Source organism: Squalius cephalus, assembly GCF_949319135.1.
Source record: "Squalius cephalus genome assembly, chromosome: 1".
NCBI classification, from domain to species: Eukaryota; Metazoa; Chordata; class Actinopteri; order Cypriniformes; family Leuciscidae; genus Squalius; species Squalius cephalus.
In genome coordinates this window covers 34,266,915-34,289,804 of record NC_137122.1, presented here as the reverse complement: position 1 = coordinate 34,289,804, position 22,890 = coordinate 34,266,915, and the positions used below count along the sequence as shown (strand labels likewise).

The 22,890-nt window shown below is 35.6% G+C and overlaps 2 protein-coding genes across 2 annotated transcripts in view; one reads left to right on the top strand and one right to left on the bottom strand.

The window, feature by feature from the left end:
- Window positions 1-19,070, bottom strand: part of plcd3a (phospholipase C, delta 3a) — a 142,969-nt gene extending 123,899 nt beyond the window's left edge. The window contains exon 1 of the mRNA XM_079872405.1: window positions 19,059-19,070. The gene's annotated coding sequence lies outside the window, so the exon portion shown is untranslated. The remainder of the gene's footprint in view (window positions 1-19,058) is intronic.
- On the top strand, window positions 13,365-22,472 carry LOC307159231 (prostasin-like). The gene is made up of 10 exons (XM_079872476.1): window positions 13,365-13,437; window positions 17,105-17,125; window positions 17,232-17,394; window positions 17,483-17,751; window positions 20,123-20,265; window positions 20,593-20,818; window positions 20,931-21,060; window positions 21,158-21,393; window positions 21,495-21,601; window positions 21,748-22,472. Exons 1-10 carry the CDS (start codon window positions 13,383-13,385, stop codon window positions 22,009-22,011), a joined length of 1,614 nt encoding a protein of 537 aa, XP_079728602.1. The 5' UTR covers window positions 13,365-13,382; the 3' UTR covers window positions 22,012-22,472.
- Window positions 22,473-22,890: the final 418 nt, after the last annotated feature.

The window sequence follows — 22,890 nt, the reverse complement described above, 5'->3', positions numbered from 1 at the left end:
TGTGTAGGTTTCTGACGTGCACTATAGGAGCAGACAGGTTTTGCTCAATAGTGGCTGGATTAACTGAACTTGTACTCTCGAACACTGAATGACTAGTGTCACTGTCAACACATCCAACCCACCAGACTTCATGCCTGACGCAGTTTCTTTTGTGTTGCAAATTTGAGTTGCATAAAAGTTAATGCACTGTGAACTAACATGAACAAACAATGAACAGCTGTATTTGTATTAACTAACATTAACAAAGATGAACTAATATAGTAATATTAACTCATTGTTAGTACATGTTAGTTATTAACTATAACTTATGAACCTTATTGTAAAGTGTTACCGAAAATATATTCCATTCTTTGCTATCAACATCATGAAGTGCATTAAATATTACTTTAGGATCTTGAACTGCTGCTGGTTTAAAAGTTGATTAAAGCTAATAATGAATGAAATCATAAAAATGTCAAGTTAAAATGAATAAATCATTTACAAATAGAAACAGTGTAACTGGCATTATTATGTGTCACATACATGTTTCATCACCAAATTTAGAAGTGTGGATCACAAATTTGTTTTCATGGTATACAAATACAAAGGGAGCGTGATGCGGATGAATATATATCACTCCATCAGACATAGACTCAAGTATTGCATTGTAGGTTATAAATTATGACCAATTACATCAGTTATGACTGATAGAATATACTCCATATAAAATATATATACAGTACATACAATTTAGAAGATGCTAAAGTTCCTAAATTATTTGAGAGACAGGTTCATTGAGCCTTTTGTTGAACATCACATGAATTATAGAAAAGAATAGACAGGTGTAACAATCATCTGTTTCTATTGGGTGGCATTTTTGTCATAGTTGGTAACAGTTCAAACACAGATCATACTTATAGGTTAACATGGAAAAGGTCACAAGTTTTCAGTTACTGGATGTGTCATACACTTCACGTCCTTTTGTTCTTTGTTCAAACTGTCTGTAATAGCCAACCAAATATTACTGTAAAAGTGACAGATTTGTCTAAGTGAGAAAGATGATGAAGATGTTCATGGAACTGATGGTGGTGATTGCGGCCACCCTCTTTACCAAAGGTTTACCAACTTTCCCTTAAGTGGTTTTATTATTAACTGATCTAGTTTTAAAAAAATTTCCCAGGGTGTGACTCACAATGATTGTTATTATTATTACAATGAATGTCAACCACTTCATAACTAATTTCGGTCAACACTTTTAGTAAGTATCTCAAACCGGTCTGTCTGCCAGCAACGGGAAGCTCAACATATAATGACCTGGTTGTGCGCCATCAACTCGTGTGGTAAGTGGAGGATTTAGGAAAACACTGATTAATGACATCATCATCATTATATGGTATAACCATACAGTGTTTGTAATGTCAGGAAAATAAATCTTAAAAAGGCACAAGATTCCATTTCTAACCTGCTTAGTAATTAATGATAAGTGATGAATCATCAGTCTGGTAAAATATGCAGTGTTATTTTAAGTAGAATCACAGTACAGATTAATATGTGAAATATGACAGCAAGTTGTGTACTAGAGCAGGATAATACATAATGTTCTTATACAATACATTTATTTCATATAAATTTTTTTTTCATGTAAATTAATCACAAATCATATTTGTTGGGTGAATGTGGATTATTCATTAGTACATTATCAGCTATTATGTTCCTGCTAACTTAGTGATGTCTAAAGTCAAAAGTACGGTGGCCGAGAGAGCTCATGTCACGGTTGTATAGTGAAGCGAGGATTCATGTGAGGGAAAAAGAAGGACATTTAATAAATCAAAAACAAAAATACAACAAAAACACCCCGTAAGGGAAAACAAGACAGCCAAACACAGGGGAAACATAAAACAACGAGCAAGCATAGAACTGCAAACACATGGAGACTAAATAGGAAGCAAACAAAAGAGGGTAACGAGGAAGGCAGGTGGGGCAAATTAATTAATAATCAGGTAACAAGATGGGAGGGGCTAGACAATTGACAGGAGAGCACATGGCACAAGGAAATACATGACAAGCCATGTGCTCACAACAAACCAATTCTATACCCAGCGCATGACAGACCGGGAATGCCAGAGCTCTGTCACCAACCCAAGATGTAACCAATGGTGACCTCTAGCTGGCTCTGAAGGGAGGAAGCTGCGCGTTTCTGTATTTGAAAATCATTGTCATATGATTTGAAATAAGATCCATTGTGTGTTTGAATTGAGATCGCGATCTTTTAATAATTGTTAATCCTAGCCTACATCCATATGAGCCAGCCTATGAACATATGAACTTGCAGCTTCTGTTTGCATGTGTTTAAAAAAAAAAAAAAAGATTATATTGTGTCTAAAATATAAGATTATTATTAACTTCTTGTTTATTTAACTCTTGTAGCCTATAAGCAATATCACAGTGACACTCCTGCTGTTGTTCTGAATATCAGTACAGCTGTGAAACTCAGTCTGTTTTTTTTTAATTATTATTTATTTATTAATTCTTTTACAAAGAAGAAACAGCACTGCATTGAATACAATAACAAAAAAAAAAATTATAATAATAAAAAATAAATAAATAAATAATAAAATAAAAATAAAAACAATGACTGACTCCTCAACAAGTAAGAAAAACCGTACATAGTTCTTAAGAAACTTGTTGTTCTTATTATTATCAATGAGTTTAAGAGATTTTACAATAAGGGAAATCTCAGCAATAAAGACATCAAATCTAGGCAAAGTCTTGAGGTGAAACTCAGTCTGTTGTCTGCGAAATATTTGGAAGATTGCGTGCAATATCATGTGACACCTTAAATATAAAACAATACAACAGAATCCAGGCCTTGTGCAACACGGTGCAAAATACAACACACAACAGATTATATATATGCTATAGCCTACACAGTGATGGCTTGCCTTGAGTCAGAAAACATCAAAAACAGTGTTGATGATGTTACATGTAAACATGGGCATTATTTAAATGGTTTACAGTAGCCTACATGTCAAGCAGCAGACAGACTGAACGTGTTCTTAAAAAGTGCAGTTTGTATCAATTGTTTTGTTATTTTTTTTGTTAAGATGTCTCGAAATAAACAGAATTTAAGATGAAATGAAGAACAATATCTGAAGTGCGTTCCTGATGAGATGATCTGATGACGGATTACTACAGATATGGGCACCAATGACGATCAATGAATCAATGTGTTGGTCATTGTGGTAATGAGGGGCTTAAAACAGCAATGACCTCAAACCATTGAATGAATTAAGCCATATAGGTCATTGCTAACGTAGCAGGTTATATATCTATCCACTTTCTGACTTCATTATTTTAGCTTCATGAAACCAATGATGATTGTTGTCATCTGCATGATGGTTTTGCTAACAAACAAACAAACAAACAAAAAAACTGTCCAATGGTGACCTCTGGCTCTGAAGGGAGGAATCTGCAAGTTCATATGTTCATAGGCTGGCTCATATGGATGTAGGATTAACAATTAGCATATTAAAAGATCGCGATCTCAATTCAAACACACAATCGATCTTATTCCAAATCACATGACAATGATTCCGCTATTAATTAGCCTACCGCAACAAATTACCATCACAACGGAATATTTAAACTTGATTTCGCGCTGCCGCTGATCCAGAGAAAGCAGCACTAATAAGCTTTATGTTTGAAACAGTTTCACAGTCTTTTTTTATCTACACATTGGGCTATTATTGTTGCTTCTGTATTGCAAACAAACAGTAGCCTAAATAATAAACAAAGTAGCTATTAGGATAAACGTTTAAAGTTCGAATTAATTTGAATTAATTCAAAATAATTCGTTCAAAAACTTTAATTAAAAAAAAATATTTCAAACGATTTTTTATCTAATTAATTAATTCATTTCAATTAAATAGACTCATTTATACAATTTAGACATACATTTATAATATTAGCCTATTTTGTTTGGTTGTCTAATGTTTTGTTTTCAAAATCGTGGGTGTCTTAATCCCTATTCTAAAATATGATTATCCAGAGTAATAAATTAAGCTTTATAGGAATATATCTGGAATCTAACTAATAGGCTAGCCTACTATAGGTTACTTTTTCAGTAGGCTACTTGCATGCTAGGATGTAAAATGTACAATCTTACAGATGAAATCTTTATGTTGGCTATTAATTAAAGATTTGGGAAAATGATAATCCATTATAATGCATTCTGAAAAGTTGTCATATTTTTAAAGACATTGCTTCTCATCTGGGCTGCGTTCCAGTCCACTTTTAGACACTAAGGGGCGGTTTCCCGGACAGGGTTTAAATTAAGCCAGGAGTAGGCCTTAATCAAGATAATCGTGTCTTAAAAAATGGCTTTCTGTAACACAGATTAAGTACGGATTAGTTACACCTGGACTATGGAGTCCTGAACTAAAATAAACCAGATTAATTTAAAACCAACTGTGCTAATCTGAATTAGCATGATAGAGGTTGCCTGTAAAACATGGAATGAACCAAGAAAAGCTTAAAATTGCATGGAACTGAGAAGCAAATCCAAGGAAACAATGGAATCAGAAAAAGACTGCAATCAAAAAAAATGTTCTAAACAAGAGAAAATTATTTTAAGCAAATAAACTGCACACACCAGCTATGGAATAAAAGAAAAGAAATGCTGGAAGTCTGTTTGTAATATATACAAACTACCGTTCAAAAGTTTGGGGTCAGTAAGATTGTTAATGTTTTTAAAAGAAGTAGCCTATCTTCTGCTCACCAAGGCTGCATTTATTTGATAAAAAACAATAAAAAAAAACAGTAATATTGTGAAATATTATGACAATTTAAAATGACTGTTTTCTATTTTAATATATATTTAAACTGTAATTTATTCCTGTGATCAAAGCTGAATTTTCAGCATTATTACTCCAGTCTTCAGTGTCACATGATCCTTCAGAAATCATAATAATATGATTTGATGATCAAGAAACATTCATTATTATTATCAATGTTGAAAACAGTTGTGAACAAATTTTCAAAATTCTTAAAAAAAAAATGAATAGAAAGTTCAAAAGAACAGCATTTATTTAAAATAGAATATTTTCTAACATTATGAATGTCTTTACTGTAACTTTTGATCAGTTTAACTTATCCTTGATGAATAAAAGTATTGATTTATTTTTATTTCTTTCCCCCAAAAATAAAATTAAAATTCTTACTGACCCCAAACTTTTGAACGGTAGTATATATATATATATATATATATATATATATATATATATATATATGAAGAGTTCAGATGCAAAAGCCTCTAAGTGCCATCTGAAATTTTCTTCTAGAATGATCATTTTTATCAAGCTTGTATATTTAAGTTCAGTAATTTCACTTAAAGGGTTAGTTCACCCAAAAATGAAAATTCTGTCAGTAATTACTCACCCTCAAGTTGTTCCAACCATGTAAGACTTTCGTTCATCTTCGGAACACAAATTAAGATATTTTTGATGAAATCTGACGGCTGCATCACTCCTCCATAGGCTTTCAGAGGGACCGAAACTCGTCGGCCCAGAAAAGTTATTAAAAACATCGTTAAAATAGTCCAAGTGACTACAGTGGCTCTACATTACGTTTATCATGCGACGACAATACGTTTTGTGCGGAAAAACAACAAAAATAACGACTTTATCCAACTATTAGTGTTCTTCAATGTGGGCCTCTGACGAGAGTTCACGGGAGCACCACGACGCATGCGCGAGAACTGAGATTATGGCGTTCTTCTTCTTCTTCTTCTTCGTTCTACAGCGTGCGTCTTCCTCTGCTTATAAACAGACCGTTTTGCGCTTCCGGCAATGTCGGGACGTCATCTTGTACATAGATATCATATTATTATATGATATCTATGATCTTGTACAGTAAATGGCGGTAATACTCCCAAGGAGTGAGCAGCCAGTAACAATAGAAGAAGAACGCCGTAATCTCAGTTCTCGCGCATGCGTCGTGGCGCTCCCGTGAACTCTCGTCAGAGGCCCACATTGAAGAACACTAATAGTTGGATAAAGTCGTTATTTTTGTTGTTTTTCCGCACAAAAAGTATTGTCGTCGCATGATAAACGTAATGTAGAGCCACTGTAGTCACTTGGACTATTTTAACGATGTTTTTAATAACTTTTCTGGGCTGACGAGTTTCGGTCCCTCTGAAAGCCTATGGAGTGATGCAGCCGTCAGATTTAATAAAAAATATCTTAATTTGTGTATCGAAGATGAACTAAAGTCTTACGGGGTTGGAACAACATGAGGGTGAGTAATTACTGACAGAATTTTCATTTTTGGGTGAACTAACCCTTTAAATGACATTTAATAGGTAATTTTCATAGCCATTTAGGTGAAATTACTGAACTTAAATATACGAGCTTGATAAAAATGATCATTCTAAAAGAAAATTTCAGATGGCACTTAGAGGCTTTTGCATCTGAACTCTTCATATATATATATATATATATATATATATATATATATATATATATATATAATATATATATATACACACACATACATTAAATTGTGTGTGTGTGTGTGTGTGTGTGTGTGTGTGTGTGTGTGTGTGTGTGTGTGTGTGTGTGTGTGTGTGTGTGTGTGTGTGTGTGTGTGTGTGTGTGTATCCAAGTAATACACGTGTCCACTTTGAAACACAATGTTAATCTGAAGTTAAACCTGCCTCCTGGTAGGTTTAATTTAAGCCTCGATTTAGTCCTGGAGTAACTCTAGTCTTCCTCCAGGAAATCAGTTTATTAAACTCTGGCTTAAACTAAATCTAGGACTATTTAAAGCCTTGACCGAGAAAGCAGATTTCTGTTAATCTGGTTTAAAGGGCAATTTTAGTCTAGGATTAGGCTTAATCTCGGTCCGGGAAACCGTCCCTATAAGTGAACTTCCCTATAAGCACTTCCCTTTAGGGGAATCCCTGCCGCCATTTTGAAGTGTGTCTTCATGAAGTGGAGAGGGACGTTTATATAGACAGACCCTCGCTCCCTCGATTTTGACCTTAATTTTTGACTTCATGTACACTTCAGGCAGCTCCATATACCATAATGCAACACGATTGTGACGTCAACTCATATTGCATTTAATTTAACTTTGATATATTAATTATTATTATTATTATTATTTTTAATTAAACAACTCAAACACACCTATATACATATAGAATGCTGCATTAAACAATTTCATAAGGAAAAAAAAATAAAATCAACCCCATAGTTGATTCTAAGTGATCAAGGGCTTAGCACGTTCCAATTCAGCCTATTGCAACATGTCCCGCCAGTAGTGGGCACTCATGCAACGTAAGCAATGAAGTACATCCAAGTGAACGAGACGGAGGGAAGTTAGCGAGTGAAGGGACTAGAACACAATTTTGGACTAGAACGCAACCATAGTGTGCGAAATTACGCAAATTCCCACGATGGGGCCACGATGACAACCAGCACAACCTGTTTGATATGTAAGAGTTAGGTTCCCACAAATTGGAATTTTGTCATAATTTGCTGTTGTGCCAAACCTGTAGGCCTATCTCTAAAGAAAAGTTGGTTACCAACATTCTTTGGAAAATATTCTTTTGTGTTTTGCAGAAGAAAGAAAGTGATAGAATTTGGAAACTATTTAGAACTAAAGTTTAGAACAAAGAAATGTTGACATTAGTTTCATTTTTAAGTGAAGTTTCCCTCATTGAGTGCTCCCGACTGAAATACTCTTGTTTTTATTTGCAATGAGAGTATTTGGCCATTTAGATTTTTATATGGGCCTATATGATACTATAATATGTGATCTCAAGTGCATTAAAGTAAAAGAACCGACTAGCGTATAAACATAACATAAAAATTTTACATAGCCTAGCCTAAGTCATATATATATATTTTCCGTAACAACCTCTTTAATCACAGTAGCACCAGTTGAAAAGTTTCTTAAATTTCTTAACTGAAATTGTACTGCTGTATACTAGGGCCAAATATTTTGAGTCACAAAAAAAACATTAGGAATATCATGTTTGATGAAGATTGGCAATATACTGAGGTTGGACTTAAAGGGAGTAATTTCAACCTAGGGTCCTTTGCACCATGTTTTGAAGTCCATAAAAAAGCATCCATCCATGATAAAAGAGAGCCGGGGTTAATAAAGGCCTTCTGAAGTGAAGCGATGTGTTCGTGTAAGAAAACATCGATATTTAAAACTTTATCGACTAAAATAACTAGCTTCCGGCAGACGGCCGTACACATACTACGCAAGTCAACTTACTCCACAAGAGTAACCAGTGACACAGGGGGGTTGCTCAGGTTGTCCGGGCAACTGCCCATATGCCCTTCTCGACTCACGTTGCCCTTCCGAGGGGGCAAAATAAATAAATAAATAAAAAGTACAATGGATGCAGAATTTCACGTAGGCCTAGATAAAAAAAAAAAAGCAAAGCCTCATTCAATTCCAACCGGCACCTGAGCTGAGCCTGCATGAGCGGCCCTAGAAGGAGATTGTCGCGGATGTCGGGTGAGATGTCTCAACGTTGTCAGAAAAGGTGAGTTTGTGATGTATAACCAACGAACGATCATCATCAGGAGCCGGTTGCACCAATAGGGCTTACGTCTGGTCTTAAGGTAAGTAGGTCTTAACTCAGCATTCTAAGTCCGACCTAAAAGTTACGACAGTTGCACCATCCAGGCTTAAAGGAGAACTCCGGTCAATTTTAACATTGAGCTCATTTTTTTGTACATTTGGAGTGCTGTCAGTACAGAGAACAACGACAAAAATTGGTGTTGCCTACACCGTGTTATCCTCTTTTTAAAATGTGCACCCTGTTGACTTCAATGGGGCAAATTTTAAACCTGCTTTTAGCCTCTTAACATCCTTGATGTGTCATTACAAGTGCCCAGCCATGTGAGTGATTCCTTCAGAGTTAACACAGGTGAATCTGACTGCAGTAGATGTGAAAGATATGAATAAAAATGATGTTAATTCAGCCAGCACACATACCTGTATTTACTTCCTGTTTTCGGTCGAAGTCCACAGTAGTCGATTGTTGAGTTCACGCGCGTGATCATAGGTACTAAACCTATGTGTTATAGCAGCAGAGATCCTCCAGTGTGGCATAAATAAGGGAGGGAGAGGTGGTGTTAACAGGGCCCTGTGCTTCACAAGCCTCTAACCCCAGCACACCCACGCACTGTCTTCTCATATCTGACAGGCAATGGCTTCTCTCACTGTGATAAGAATCCTGCTCCATCGCTCTCTCCTGCTGCAAGCACAAACCATGAAAACCCTGTGAATAAACGGAGCCATTGTATTCTCCATGAAATCAGGAATCAATCTTTTTTCATGTACATTTTGAAGCATTCCTGTTAAAGCATGGGGTGCGTGCAGAGGAGTTTCTCAACGCTTATGTAAATAGTTGCACTAATGATGAGCGAGCAGGCTAAATGTATTCACATATTCATTTTCAGTTGGAGTTTAAATAAAAGATGAATCTTCACATGGCAAATGCTCACGTGCCGCTGGAACTGCAGGGGTGGGAATGAGCGAGGAGGGGGCTGCCTGACCCATATTGGGTCTGATTGGTGTAAAACAAAACAAAAAGTCCGGGGCAGCATTGTGCTCAGAAGAGAGGAATATTTTCCTGTGGAAATGCGCTAACTCATGCTTATTGCTGCCTCTTGTGCAATGTGTCATCACAATCTGATTAAATATTTAACCTATAACATTTTCTGCACAACACAGCATTTTTCCACACAGTGCTATCAAGAAGAATCGTTAAAGAATCGGATCGATAATCAGAATCGTCAGTGGCATTATTATTGATAAAATCTGTGTTATTATTAGTAGTAGTTAAGGTGATTGAGTGCTGTATTTCAGTGTTTTACTTCTTTGTGTATATATATATTTTAATAAAGACCCTGTTATTCTCAGTCCTTCATATAGCCCGTGAGTTTTTTTTTTTGGGGGGGGGGGGGGGGGGCTTTTTTCAGGTCAGAGCAACAATTTGCTCGCTCTATTTCATTCCTTCCTTCAAGTGAACAGTAGGCTATTAGTGGACAAACATAGGTAATAGTGATTGAGGGTTTAGGGGGCGATTTCGGATTCAGCCAACATGACACAAAAGACTAGGGAAGCACATGGCAGGATCACATGAGGGCAAGGGAATCACATGACAAGACAGGAAATGACTGACATGAAACATGAACCAACAACCAAATGAAACATGAACATGAAATAAAACTCAAAAATAGACATGAGAATATCTGTGTTTAGTTTTTTGTCACAAGGGTATTTAGATGATGCAAATAAATCCCATGCAACTGAATAAACACTCTGGGTTTAAATAGTAAAGTGTAGTTTTCTTAAATTCAAAATGGAGGGAAATTGAATAATTATTGTGGTAAGAAAATCAGCCTTTGTAGTTTATAAAAATCTCTATAAGCAAACATTGACAAATTCATTGTAAGTGATTTATGAGATTTTACACTTTTATAAAGTGAACACAAAAACAAATTTAAATGTCATCTTTACCCACGTTAACTTGTATCTCAGAACTCTGTCAAGCATATCAACTGTTCAGCTGAAAATCGTTTTCACACATTCTCTTGTTTGTCTTTCCTCAAATAAGTCTATTGTGGCCTTACCTCGTGGTAAATGATATTGTGATATTTGCTTAGGTGCTGTGGTACTTTCAGGGTATAACACTACTTAAGCCCATCCCTGAGTCTGTAACTTTAAACCAGCATCATGTCAGGTTTGACATCGCATGTTCAGCATAGTTGAATCAAACAAGTGATACTTTCAGCTGTTTCACCTCACCCATTTCCATTATCAGCTTCAAATAACAAGCCAACCTGTTATTTGGTATTTACATACCATTCACTGTGCTGAAACTCCTTTTACATCTGTATCTTCTCAAAGGATTTTAAAATCGAACTGGGATTGGCATAAAGAATAAAGCTATGAATTCACTTTCAGGGTCTCAATGAACACCTCAAAATGCAGAAATTTTGTCATGTGTTGATTGATAGATTTAGAAGTATTGGACAGAGGAAATAAGCTCAGTGTAAACAGCATGCCAGAAAAACAAACCTGTGTTGATTGATAGTCCTGTGAACATCGTAACTAAATGTTCTTTAGCGATAGATAGATAGATAGATAGACCTTAATAGATAGACCTTAATAATAGTTGTAACAGTTAACTAAGAGTTATAGTCATTAATTATATTAATTATAATAATGAATTTATAAATCAATAAGATTGCTAGTTGGCCAGGGCTCACAATCAAACCAAAGGCATGAAAAACTATGGCATAAGACTTGGTGCTTTAGCCTACTTAAGATTATTTTTATGTGTTGAGATTTGCGTGACTTTTAACAAATTCCTTTCAGTGGAAAATATAGAACTTGTTTAACATGACTAAAGTTTTTTCCCCAGAACTGTGACATGAGATAACTCCTTGTGACACCAGAACAACAACAAATCAAGATTTTTGTGATAGGTTATGTTTCACAGAGACACAGAGCTGAACCGCGCTTTAACATGCATGAAAGAAAACAATGAAATACTGTCATGGAGACAAAAGTACATTTTTAATTTTAATACAATAAATGCTTAAATGTTCTTAATTCAGTCAAATTGACATAGAGAAAATAATAAATTATGGGTGTTTGAATGAACTGTCAACATTCAGTTGCCATACATTGTCATTGTATGCGATGGTTCCTTTCTAAAGTGTTTGCTCTTTGATTGCTCAAAGCACAGAAAACCATGAACAACCTAAAAGTCAAATCAGACAGAGCATTTATACTTTGGATATATTCCTATATTTTCAATTGTCTGTTCATTCTCAAGTCCATTTTATTAAGTATAATCCATTGTTGTCCATTTTCCAAAAAGCAAAAACGGTGTAATTGGTCCCATGAAAAAAGAAGGAATGAATAATTTGGAACTAATTTATAATTTGGAACTTGATTTGCTAAAAAATACTAAAAGTATAAACAAAAAATAAAAAGACTTAAAAACATAGAAAACTAAAGTAGCCTTCCCAAGAGTAAGAAATAAGATATTAAGTCTTTAAGTATGTTTAAAAGAAAATAAATAAGCTCAATGTACAGTAGTGGACAAAATGATATGCGGAGGGGATTAAACATATTATTTTATATTATTTATATTTATTTATATTTATATTTATATTTATTATTTATATTTTATATTTTTTGAAATATGAGAGAGGAACAAAACTTATTTAAGTTATTTATCTGACAAAATTATTTGGTAAAAAAAAAAAAAGAAATGCAAAATACAGCAACAGGTTTTATTGTACTAAAACAAAAAGCTCAAAGGAAAAAGCTTACATTTACTACAACATAATCATTCGTAGGTTGTCTTTTTGCATGTTTTCATAAATTGTTGCCCGGTAAAAAATTATGTCCACACAATTTGCCATGTTTCATTGAGTTATCAAAAATAAAACAATTGCAATATGCTTACAAAACCTTATATTTGAATAAAGAGTAAATATGTCAATTTTCATAGGCCATGACATTTGGCCACTACTATATAACATAATAAAATAATATATACTTTAAGTTATTATCTAATTATGTAGCTGAAATTATATTTTTGCTTGTATCATTGTTATATAAGAAACCTTTTCGATGAAAGATTTCATTTCATTGATAGTGCTTGTCATTGCACCTTTGTACATACAGATCTGACACCACAAAGAACTTACTTTAAGGTCATTCTAAACAGACTAAACTAACATTGAAAAAAAGAAGTGAACACACCTTCTTTTCAACTCTATCTATTATGAAGCTGCATAGTTTTGCACTATGCGACTTTCTTTGAAAACCTGGGAAACCAGTCTCATTGTCAAACAAATATGTGCATGAACCTGTAGATTTCTTGTTATTTATGGGAGAATTTCAAAGCAATGAGGTTTTCATATTTTCTTTTTGCACTTGATATATTCTTGATATATGATACTCAATATTGTGTTTGGAAAGCTCAAAGACACTAAGAATACTAGAAGAATAAGTATAATTATTCAATATAAGAGTATTCAAAATATTGATCTAAAGACAAACATTTGATGCTTAAGAAAGTCAAACATTTCAGGTTTAATTTTGTTTCATAAAGTTATTGTCTTCTAAAGCAAGTACATAAAACATGAACATCAAAATGTAGTGTTGAGAGTCAAGTTTGTCCATTTAATGTGAGCATCTTTGCCTGAATACTTTTCATATTTTTCCTCTTCTGTAAGAATTGTTGAGTAAATTATGTAGGTGTGCCAAAGGCAACCCGGACTTCACTGAGAAAACGAGGCGTGTAGGCGTCAGGCTATAAGGGATATAAGTTCACAGTCATCATTGACATCAGAGATATGAAGATGTTCTGGAAACTGAGTTTGGTGTTTGTGGTCACTCTCCTAATCAAAGGTAAATGCCTACATCTTAATAGAAATGTTCTTTATAAAATTCTTTCACTTACTCCTGACAAAATAAATACAATTAAAAAATACAAAAACATTTTTTTTTACATGTTGTATTACTTATATTTATTATAATTCTTAATGTCTTGTCTGTTTTTTTATTAATTATATTAAATATAGAAAATATTACAAAGCATTTGACCAAACACTATAATTATTTATAAAGTTATGAATACTTTATTTCATGTGGTCCTTATAATGTGGTACTAAGTTTTTTTCTAAGTATACAGTAATAAAGTAATTACAACTCATTAACAAATGATTAGTTTATAGTTCAATATATTGTATAGTCTCTACATTGTTAATATATTAATAGGTTATACACAAATAGTTCTTCATTCATTGTCACTGTAATTAACACTAATTATTATTTTTTAATTAGCTTGTAGTAAAGGAATTGTTAATTGGTTATTAGGCGTAAACAATTCTCACTTTTGATTGGGTCACGAAAAATGGGAAAATGTCGATTTTTCTGTTAATTAAGTGCTTTATTAGACATTATTAGGCCTTTATTAGACATTAATTGCATTCATATTCAGTGTTCCTTAAAATGTTTACAAATACGTTAAGCACACACATACATGTTGCTATAAGTGGTTTACGGGAACAGTCATAGACGCAATAACTTAATGACATTTTCCAATTTTCCTTGACCTAATCTAAAGTGAGAACTATTTAGTTAATAAGCATAGAAAAAAAACATGATCAAACTCAATATCTAACACTTTACATATGAGCTAATTAAACAATAATAATTGTGTTAATTAAAGTGACAATCAACAAAGATTTCACTATTTTTATATAGCCATATTGATATATTAACAATGTAGAGACTACAAGAATTAACTATAAACTAATAGTTGCAAATGATTTGTAAGTACTTTATTACTGTATACTTATTATAAAGTGTTACCATATACAGTAATTAATAGTCAATTTCTAAATTATTCTGCAGAAAATATTCTTCAATAGATAGCTTTTACTTTTACAATTAAAGTGTTTCCCTTCCAATTCAAAGAGTCTCACCTATTACCTAAGCTACGTCATGTCACGTCATGTTTAGTGTCTGTCTTGTTTAGTTTTCAGTCTTAGTGTATGTTTACACAACGATGTTCTAAAAAACAGAAACATTTTGTATTTTTCATTTTGTGTTTTTCACATACAGACACAGTGTTGTCAATACATTCCCCATTCACACGGATCCACGAAAAGGATTAAAAACGCTGTGTTATTCATGCCAGGCCAGTAGTTGGTGAGGTCACTTCGTAAAGAAACCCTACGCGCCTATAGACTGAACACGTAATACGCATGACATCACCGTTTTCACAAATTCGTATTTTTGTAGTTTTCAAGGAGATGATAACGGTATAGTTTTCAAAACTTGCACTTTGAATCACATTTTGAACCACCAAAACGCTGTTGTCGTGTAACTGAACAACCAAAACGCATAAAAAGTTTTACGTTAGTTTTAAGTTTTCATTGTCACCATTTTTCTCAATATGCGTTCTTGTCTGTACTCATGTTCTTGTGGACTTGTGAAACGTCATCGGTCGGTCACTGCCCAAGTATTGTTCCAATTCAAAGTTCACATCTAGCCAAGTACAGTTCAAATCCCCGGATGTGTTCTTGATCCGCCCCTTTTATCTAGGATGCATCGAGAGCTGACTTGTGCGGACTTGAGTCAGCCAGGTATCCCATAATGCATCTTGCACCTACCACCCGGGTAATTTAAAAATACTACTGTCATTGTGACACGAAATGTAGTTTTAAGAGTTTTTCAGGCAAGAATGTAGTTGTTTAAAGCTCAAATCTGTGGTTTATTTATAAAGAGAGCTCCTATTTGAAAATGTTATCTGACGTTTTCGTAGTTGTGAGATTCAGGCGATCCGAATCTCACATTCTTTATTTTCCTCTTTAACCCCGCCGAGAACAGCCTTACCTCGGCTAGTCCTTCTGACGTTTGCCGCTGACTCTGATGTCTCTGTAACGGTTAAACTTGAGATATGATTTGTCTTGTGTATATCTAACTGGCGATCTTTGGTCTCATGAATCTATCATTTGTTCCCTGACACATCGTTTTAGAAAAATGAAGTTTCGTAACTTTACCATTTTAGCCTACTAGAGCGCTGACTTTGTACGTTTGACTGAATTGGTTGACTTTATTTTATAGCTTCTTATACCTTTTACTTATACTTCTATAATGGCTATTATTGATCATTAAAACTGACATTTAACAAAAAGAGACAGGGTTGTGTTTTATGTCATATTTTATTTTATTACAGTGAAGATTATCAGATATGCACATACTGCCTGCACCACATATTAATATGTTTAAAGGGGGGGTGAAATGCTCATTTTCACTCAATCTCCTGTTAATCTTGAGTACCTATAGAGTAGTATTGCATCCTTCATATCTCCAAAAAGTCTTTAGTTTTATTATATTTATAAAAGAAAGATAGGCTGTACCGAGTCTTTCCGGAAAAAACCGAGCGGCTGAAGGCGGGCCGTGTGGGCGGAGCTAAAGCTGTGCTAACGCGCCGAGCTAACTTAGTAACAACACACAGAGACATTTGTTCAACAGTTTTACTCACCGTCCCGGTTCCAACGCACGGCCGCGAACCTTTATCATTGTGACTGCTCGATCCTTAAGCATTAGACGATCTGCAAATCTGTCGATCTGGGCTTTGTTTATAAAACAATCATCGTCGAAATGCAGGGAACAAACAGTCTACACAACTCCGTTTATGCTCAGGAAAAACAAACTCCATCCACTGGTGCCTTAACGCTGGGTTCTTTGGGAATCTGTGCAGGGTTGTCTTGCCCTGGCAACCAAAAACACACTTATTTGGTGACATTGGCTTCCCAAAAGCAGGGCGCTTTGATGGCGAACTGCTTTCGCTCTCTTGCTCTGGTCTACGAGTGCGCTCGCGATCTTACCGGAGAAGTGCCCTTAGGACCCATATAAGGAAATTCCGTTACATCTGACGTCACACATGCCCATACTCGAAAAAAACTTTCCGAAATTTGTGACAAACCGGAAGGACAATTTTTGGCACAGAAATACTCCTTCAAACGTACAATTTAATTTTTGAAACTTTGTCCATGTTTAGCATGGGAATCCAACTCTTTAACAGTGTAAAAAACTCAGTATGCATGAAATAGTATTTCACCCCCCCTTTAATATTTTTTTAAATGTAAACAAAAGGAGGCAGGGTTGTGTTTTAAAGCTTGTTTTGTTATATATATTTGCACTTGCGTCCTCCCGTCCTGAGGAGTTTGATCTCCTGAGTCGAACTTGGCAAGTCCGAACTAAGGACGCAAGTCCGAACTTTGCGTACTTGATATTGAGAAACGCCTGTTTCACACCTGTTCCCCATTCCATTAATTATCATCCTCTGTGTATTTAAGCCTTTAGTCTTGCTCAGTTCATTGTCTTGTGTCAACATTATTTGGAATGTGTAGTGTAATCTTGCTCTCTGTCTTTATTAAATATAATTTATTTGTTCATTGTGCATCATGCATATCTTCCTTGGATTTAACTAAAGCAATGATACTTGATGGTTTTGTTGAATATTTGTCTTTTTTAATAACTGGTCTTGTTTCAATTTCTCTAGGGTGTGACTGCCAGCCTATGGGTAAATAATTTCTCATCACATAATAATAACATTTATTGAGCAACATCTTCACTTTTTTTCTGAGAGCGGCAGAATAAGGGTCATTTATCTCTCTTCTTGTTTGAAGCGTGTGGCAGAGCCCCTCTCAACACAAAGATCGTGGGGGGAGTTAATGCGTCCGCTGGCGCTTGGCCATGGCAGGTCAGCCTTCACGCAGATGGAAGTCATTTCTGTGGTGGATCATTAATCAACAATCAATGGGTTCTGTCAGCAGCTCACTGCTTTCCATGGTAACCAACACAAATATCTTCAATTACATGTTTGCTTCTCCTTGATGAATATCATGATTGTAATCACTTGGTCACGTCCTCCTTGCAGGACTGATGCTGCAAGCATTACTGTGTACTTGGGGCGACAGTCTCAAGAACAACCCAATCCAAACGAGGTGTCCAGAAACGTCTCTCAACTCATAGTTCATCCAGACTATGGCGTTGGACAATCTCATGACAATGACATGGCTCTGTTGCGTCTCTCCTCACCTGTGAACTTCACTAATTACATCCAGCCAGTCTGTCTGGCTGCCGAGGAAAGCACATTCAACAGTGACATGATGTGGGTCACAGGTTGGGGAACCATTTATTCAGGAGGTAAGAATCAAGAAGATTTTTTGATGCATACCATTTGGTGCACCAAGATGCTCGATGTCTGACACTTTAGGGGCATTCCTCTAAAACAGGGATGGGCAACTTCGGTCCTGGAGGGCCACTGTTCTACAGAGTTTAGCTCCAACCCTAATCAAACACACCTGAACAAGCTAATCAAGGTCCTCAGGATTACTAGAAAATTACAGGCAGGTGATTTTTTCAGGGTTGGAGCTAAACTCTGTAGGACAGTGGCCCTCCAGGACCGAAGTTGCCCATCCCTGCTCTAAAATATACTGTGTGTATATATAACGGTGGCCAGCTGAGAGCTGTGCAGACCTCACCCACTTGATCTCAAGAGGTGCACTAGTGACTGAAGCTAGAGACTTGAGTTCGAGTCCCACCTGGAGCGGGGCATGTAGGACCGGAGGGGTTACATATAGTCTATGTTTGCTTTCAGTACATGCCAGATAAAACCATCATGTATTTGACTCATATGATCATAGATGCCCAAGTATACATACCAATTTAATACACTTTATGCCCAACATTTTTTGCCACTTGTATGCATAAAGTTGAGCAATAGTTGAATTAAGAATACTAGCATACTACTCTTACTACTTGTACACTATAGGATACCACACAAGCATTTATTGGCATGCCCACTCAGCGCCGAACCAGTGGACACATATGGTGACAGCAATTAACATGCAGGAGATTGCCAAGCCTGTTAGACAATAGCAATCCAATCACCAAAAGGCATGTTAAAGCGGGGCTCAGTAACTTCGGGATTTCTTCGCTGTATTCTCGCTTTTTGCTCACAGGTTTCTCTCTAGAGCTCCCCCCACAGCTTCGGAATAGATATTTGACAACACTGTTGTAAAAACTCGTAGGCGATTCTCAGACACCAGAGGCTAGTAGATCAACGACATCAAAGCAGATGGGACATTCTTTAAAACATCTTCTTCATTCGGGTTCAAACAGCGTGAGGGAGAGCAATAATGACAGCATTTTAGCAGATTTCTTTTGGTTGCAAAGTTGCAAGTGCGTATTTTCCGCTCACGGGCACCAGGGGGGTGCGAAACGACCACCATTCAACCCGAAATAAGTAATATAACCATTCCAATGACTCCGAAGCTGTTCAGTTAAGGTAAAAAAGTTACTTAGTTCACCTTTAAAGGATTAGTTCACCCAAAAATCACTCACCCTCATGTTGTTTTAAACTTGTAAGACTTTCGTTCATCTTCAGAACAAAGATATTTGAATGAAATCTGAGGCATTTCTGTCCTTCCATTGATAGCTACAACTACCACTTTGACGCTTCAAAAAGTTCGTAAAGAGATCGTAAAACTAATACATATGAACTGAGCGGTTTAGTCCAAATTTTCTGAAGCGATTTTTTTTATATAAACAAATTGAACTTAGACTTTTATTCACATATAAACACTGATTAGCGAACATAAACTGAAGTTCAACCGAACCTGCTTGACACGCCAGAACAAACCTCACTGGTTTTTGCGGAAGCTCAAACGTGCTGCGTAACACATGGGAATGAAGCTCATTTGTTCTCTCACATCAAGCAAACATGCTTGAGCGGTAACACTTTAGAATAATGGTCCGTCATTAATAAGTAATGCAGGAAGTAATGAAGGACTAATGAGTTCTACATTAACACTTCAGCTACTACTATTAACTAATATGGAAACAATATTAACTAATCAGTAAGTAATATAAAATTCCTTATTAGGTAATCAATAATTACTTAATGAGATTAGCTTCATTAATAACTATTAACTAACTGACAAATTATAAAGAACATTATCGTGTGTCTGAGACATAATCAGTCATCATTTTTACTATGAATATAGTCATAAAATACAGCACTATTTACTCAAATGTTACCTAGTTACTATGCAGGAACTACTAGTGATCTGTTGATGAATGTTTAATGTAAATAAGTAGTGTAAATTTAATGTAAATTCAATCTGTTCATCATATAAAGTGATTGTGTCTCTTCAAAAAAATCCGGACTAATCCACTCACTACATATGGATTAGTTTATTTTATGAGCTTTTTGATGCAACAAAGTGGTAGTTGCGTAGCTGTCAATTAAGGGACATGAATCTCTCAGATTTCATAAAAAAGATATTCATTTGTGTTCCGAAGATGAACGAAAGTCTTATGGGTTTGGAACGAAATGAGGGTGAGTAATTAATGACAGAATTTCCATTTTTGAGTGAACTATTCCTTTAATGTTAGGTGTAAATAGGGCCAATGTGGTGTAAGAAATTGATTCTGTGTCTAAATATCAGTATATTACTCAAAATCATCTCAGCTTGTTATTTAATTGTTACTAATGAGTTTTTCTGTTTCCCAGTATCCCTTCCTTCACCTCAAATCCTACAGGAGGTGGATGTGCCCCTGGTTGGAAATAGTAAATGTAACTGTCTTTATAGTGGAACAATAACAGACAACATGATGTGTGCTGGACAGCCAGAAGGTGGAAAAGATTCCTGCCAGGTATCAATTGTACATGGCTTGTACTTGTTAATTTAATTTAATAATATTTTATATTATACCCCCTACCCAACTCCTACCCCTAAACCTACCCATCACAGAAAACATTTTCAAAAGACTTCATTCTGTATGATTTATAAACTGTTTTCCTCATGGGGACCAAAAATGTCCTCACATGATATTTTAGTCTCATATCGCAGGGTTTACCAGGACCACACACCCATTAATTTTTTTGTATCAACATGATCAACATGGAACGATTTGACTAAATTTTTTAGAAATCAGTAAATATCTGACAGAGAGAGATTTAAATTCTTTGTCATTGTACAGGGTGACTCTGGAGGTCCAATGGTCATCAAACAGGGCTCTACATGGATCCAGGCTGGCGTTGTGAGTTTTGGCTATGGTTGTGCTCTGCCTGAATATCCAGGTGTGTATGCCAGAGTTTCACAGTACCAGCAGTGGATCAGTGATGAAATTGGACCGAACAGAGCTGGTTTCGTCACTTTTAACTCCACCACTCTTCCAGACGAGAATGTGACCTGCCCTACTACACGTAAGTTTGTTAGCATCACCATGATAAAGCAAAATTATTTTATTGAAATTAGAGCTTACTGGCACTTCTCCCATTAGCTCCCATTTACCCTTTCTCTCTCTCTTCTCTCCAGCGACATTGTGCGGAGGTTCTGCAGGTTCATGGCCATGGATGGCTAGTCTAGCTCTTAACGGTAATCCTATGTGTGTAGGTACTTTGGTCTCTGACCGATTCGTCATGACCTCTGCTAGCTGCTTTTCCAGGTAGTCAAAACAGGAAAACTAAATTTCATTTGAAATCAGTGACCTAAACACAGGCTGACATAGACTTGCGCACTGACATCAATATCTCATTCTTCAGATTCATGGGTATGGATGGATGGACAGTGAACGTCAAAGTTGTCCAGTGGGACTGTTCCAGCAACGTCATGTCGGCTGGCGTGGCAAATGTCTTTTTCAACGATATTTTCGGCAATGGTGTAGCACTTGTGGAACTGTCTTTTCCGTTTTATTACGTTCCCAATGTTCCGGTTGACATGTATGATTTAAGCTTTGGCCCTGGTTCTCAATGTTCAATAGTTGGCCAGAGTTCAGGATGTGAGTTTATATAACCACTTATGCAGACTTTTTATCTCATTAAATTCAATGACATCTCAAGAATGATATTTATTTCCCATTCGTTTTTCTTTCCTCGTAAGGGGATCAATCTTTTCAGGAAGTCCAGGCCACCATTGTAAACTGTGATCCTTCAGACACCTCACCGATCAACATCTGCACAGAGCCACTGCCTTTGAGCTTTGATCAGGTATCTGCGGGCTTGTCTTTTGATTTTCCAGACTGAAACACATTTGAGATACTACTTACCACTATGCCCAATTGTAGTGTTTCCTAACAATGTTCCACTGAGTGTTTAGTATGAAGTTTGTAACGGTCTTTCTTACTCTCATTCAGAACGATAACGGCATCCCCCTGCTGTGTAGAATGAATGACATGTGGATTCAGACTGGTCTTTTGTCCATTCCCCCTGGCCGTGGCATCAACCCACAATCCTCCAACAGCACAGTCTTCATCAGGACCTCTCCCTTCACCAGCTTCCTGACTAACACTATCAGAGAATACCCATCTATTCTGGATGGGGTGGAGTCATTCTCACCCCTCTCTCTCACCTGCATCCTGCTGCTCTCTTTCCCAGCAGTCCTCCAGGCCATTTATTAAAGCTGTCATCTGTCACTTTATCACAGAATAAACTAACAGTACATTATGGGGGGGCATTATAGGTTATTTGCTTTTGCATTAGTAATAGCTAATGAGTTTTTAAAAAATCCTGAATTTGAATAAAGTAGTTAAGGTGGAATTTTTAACAGTGTATATTCCAAATAAAACAAACTAAGAGTGTATTAACATTTAAATAAATTTAAGCTATGAAAATCTGTCTGTATGAACACATGCATTTACTTTTTACATATACTTTAAGGATGAGTGGTATAAATATTTATACACGTGTTTACACAAACACACACACATATAAATTACAATAGGAAGACAATTTACCTGCTACAAATAAAGGTGTTTATAGTACTGAAACCTGAAGAGAATTATCTTTTTTTTTTTTTAGCCATGGGTTCCCTCAGGAATTTCCTATGGGTTTTAGAACAATGTTTTCCGATTTATGATTATTTTATGTTATTTATTGTAAAGAGTTACATTTTATTAATTGTTTAATTGTGTTATTTTATTCATATATACAGTCATATCTTTTTTTTTTTTTTTTTTTTTTTTTTTTTTTACCAATATGATATTTTCAAAAAGGTCAATTAGTGCTGTGTTTATTTAAAGACACAGAGTAATAAACTGCATTATTAAAAATACACCAGAAAGAGTTTTACAATGTAATGCCACAAAAGACCATTAAAAGAACACAATTAACTTTTTAAAACTATTTTTACTGCTTAGAAACCAAAACTCTGATCTAAGAGTTTAATCAAATCCAATAACAACTATTTTATTCATCAGAGAACCATACTGTGAACTAGCCTGGCTAACGTCAGACCTCTTTCTCATTGAGACGTGGTCTGGGAACCACATGTTAATTTT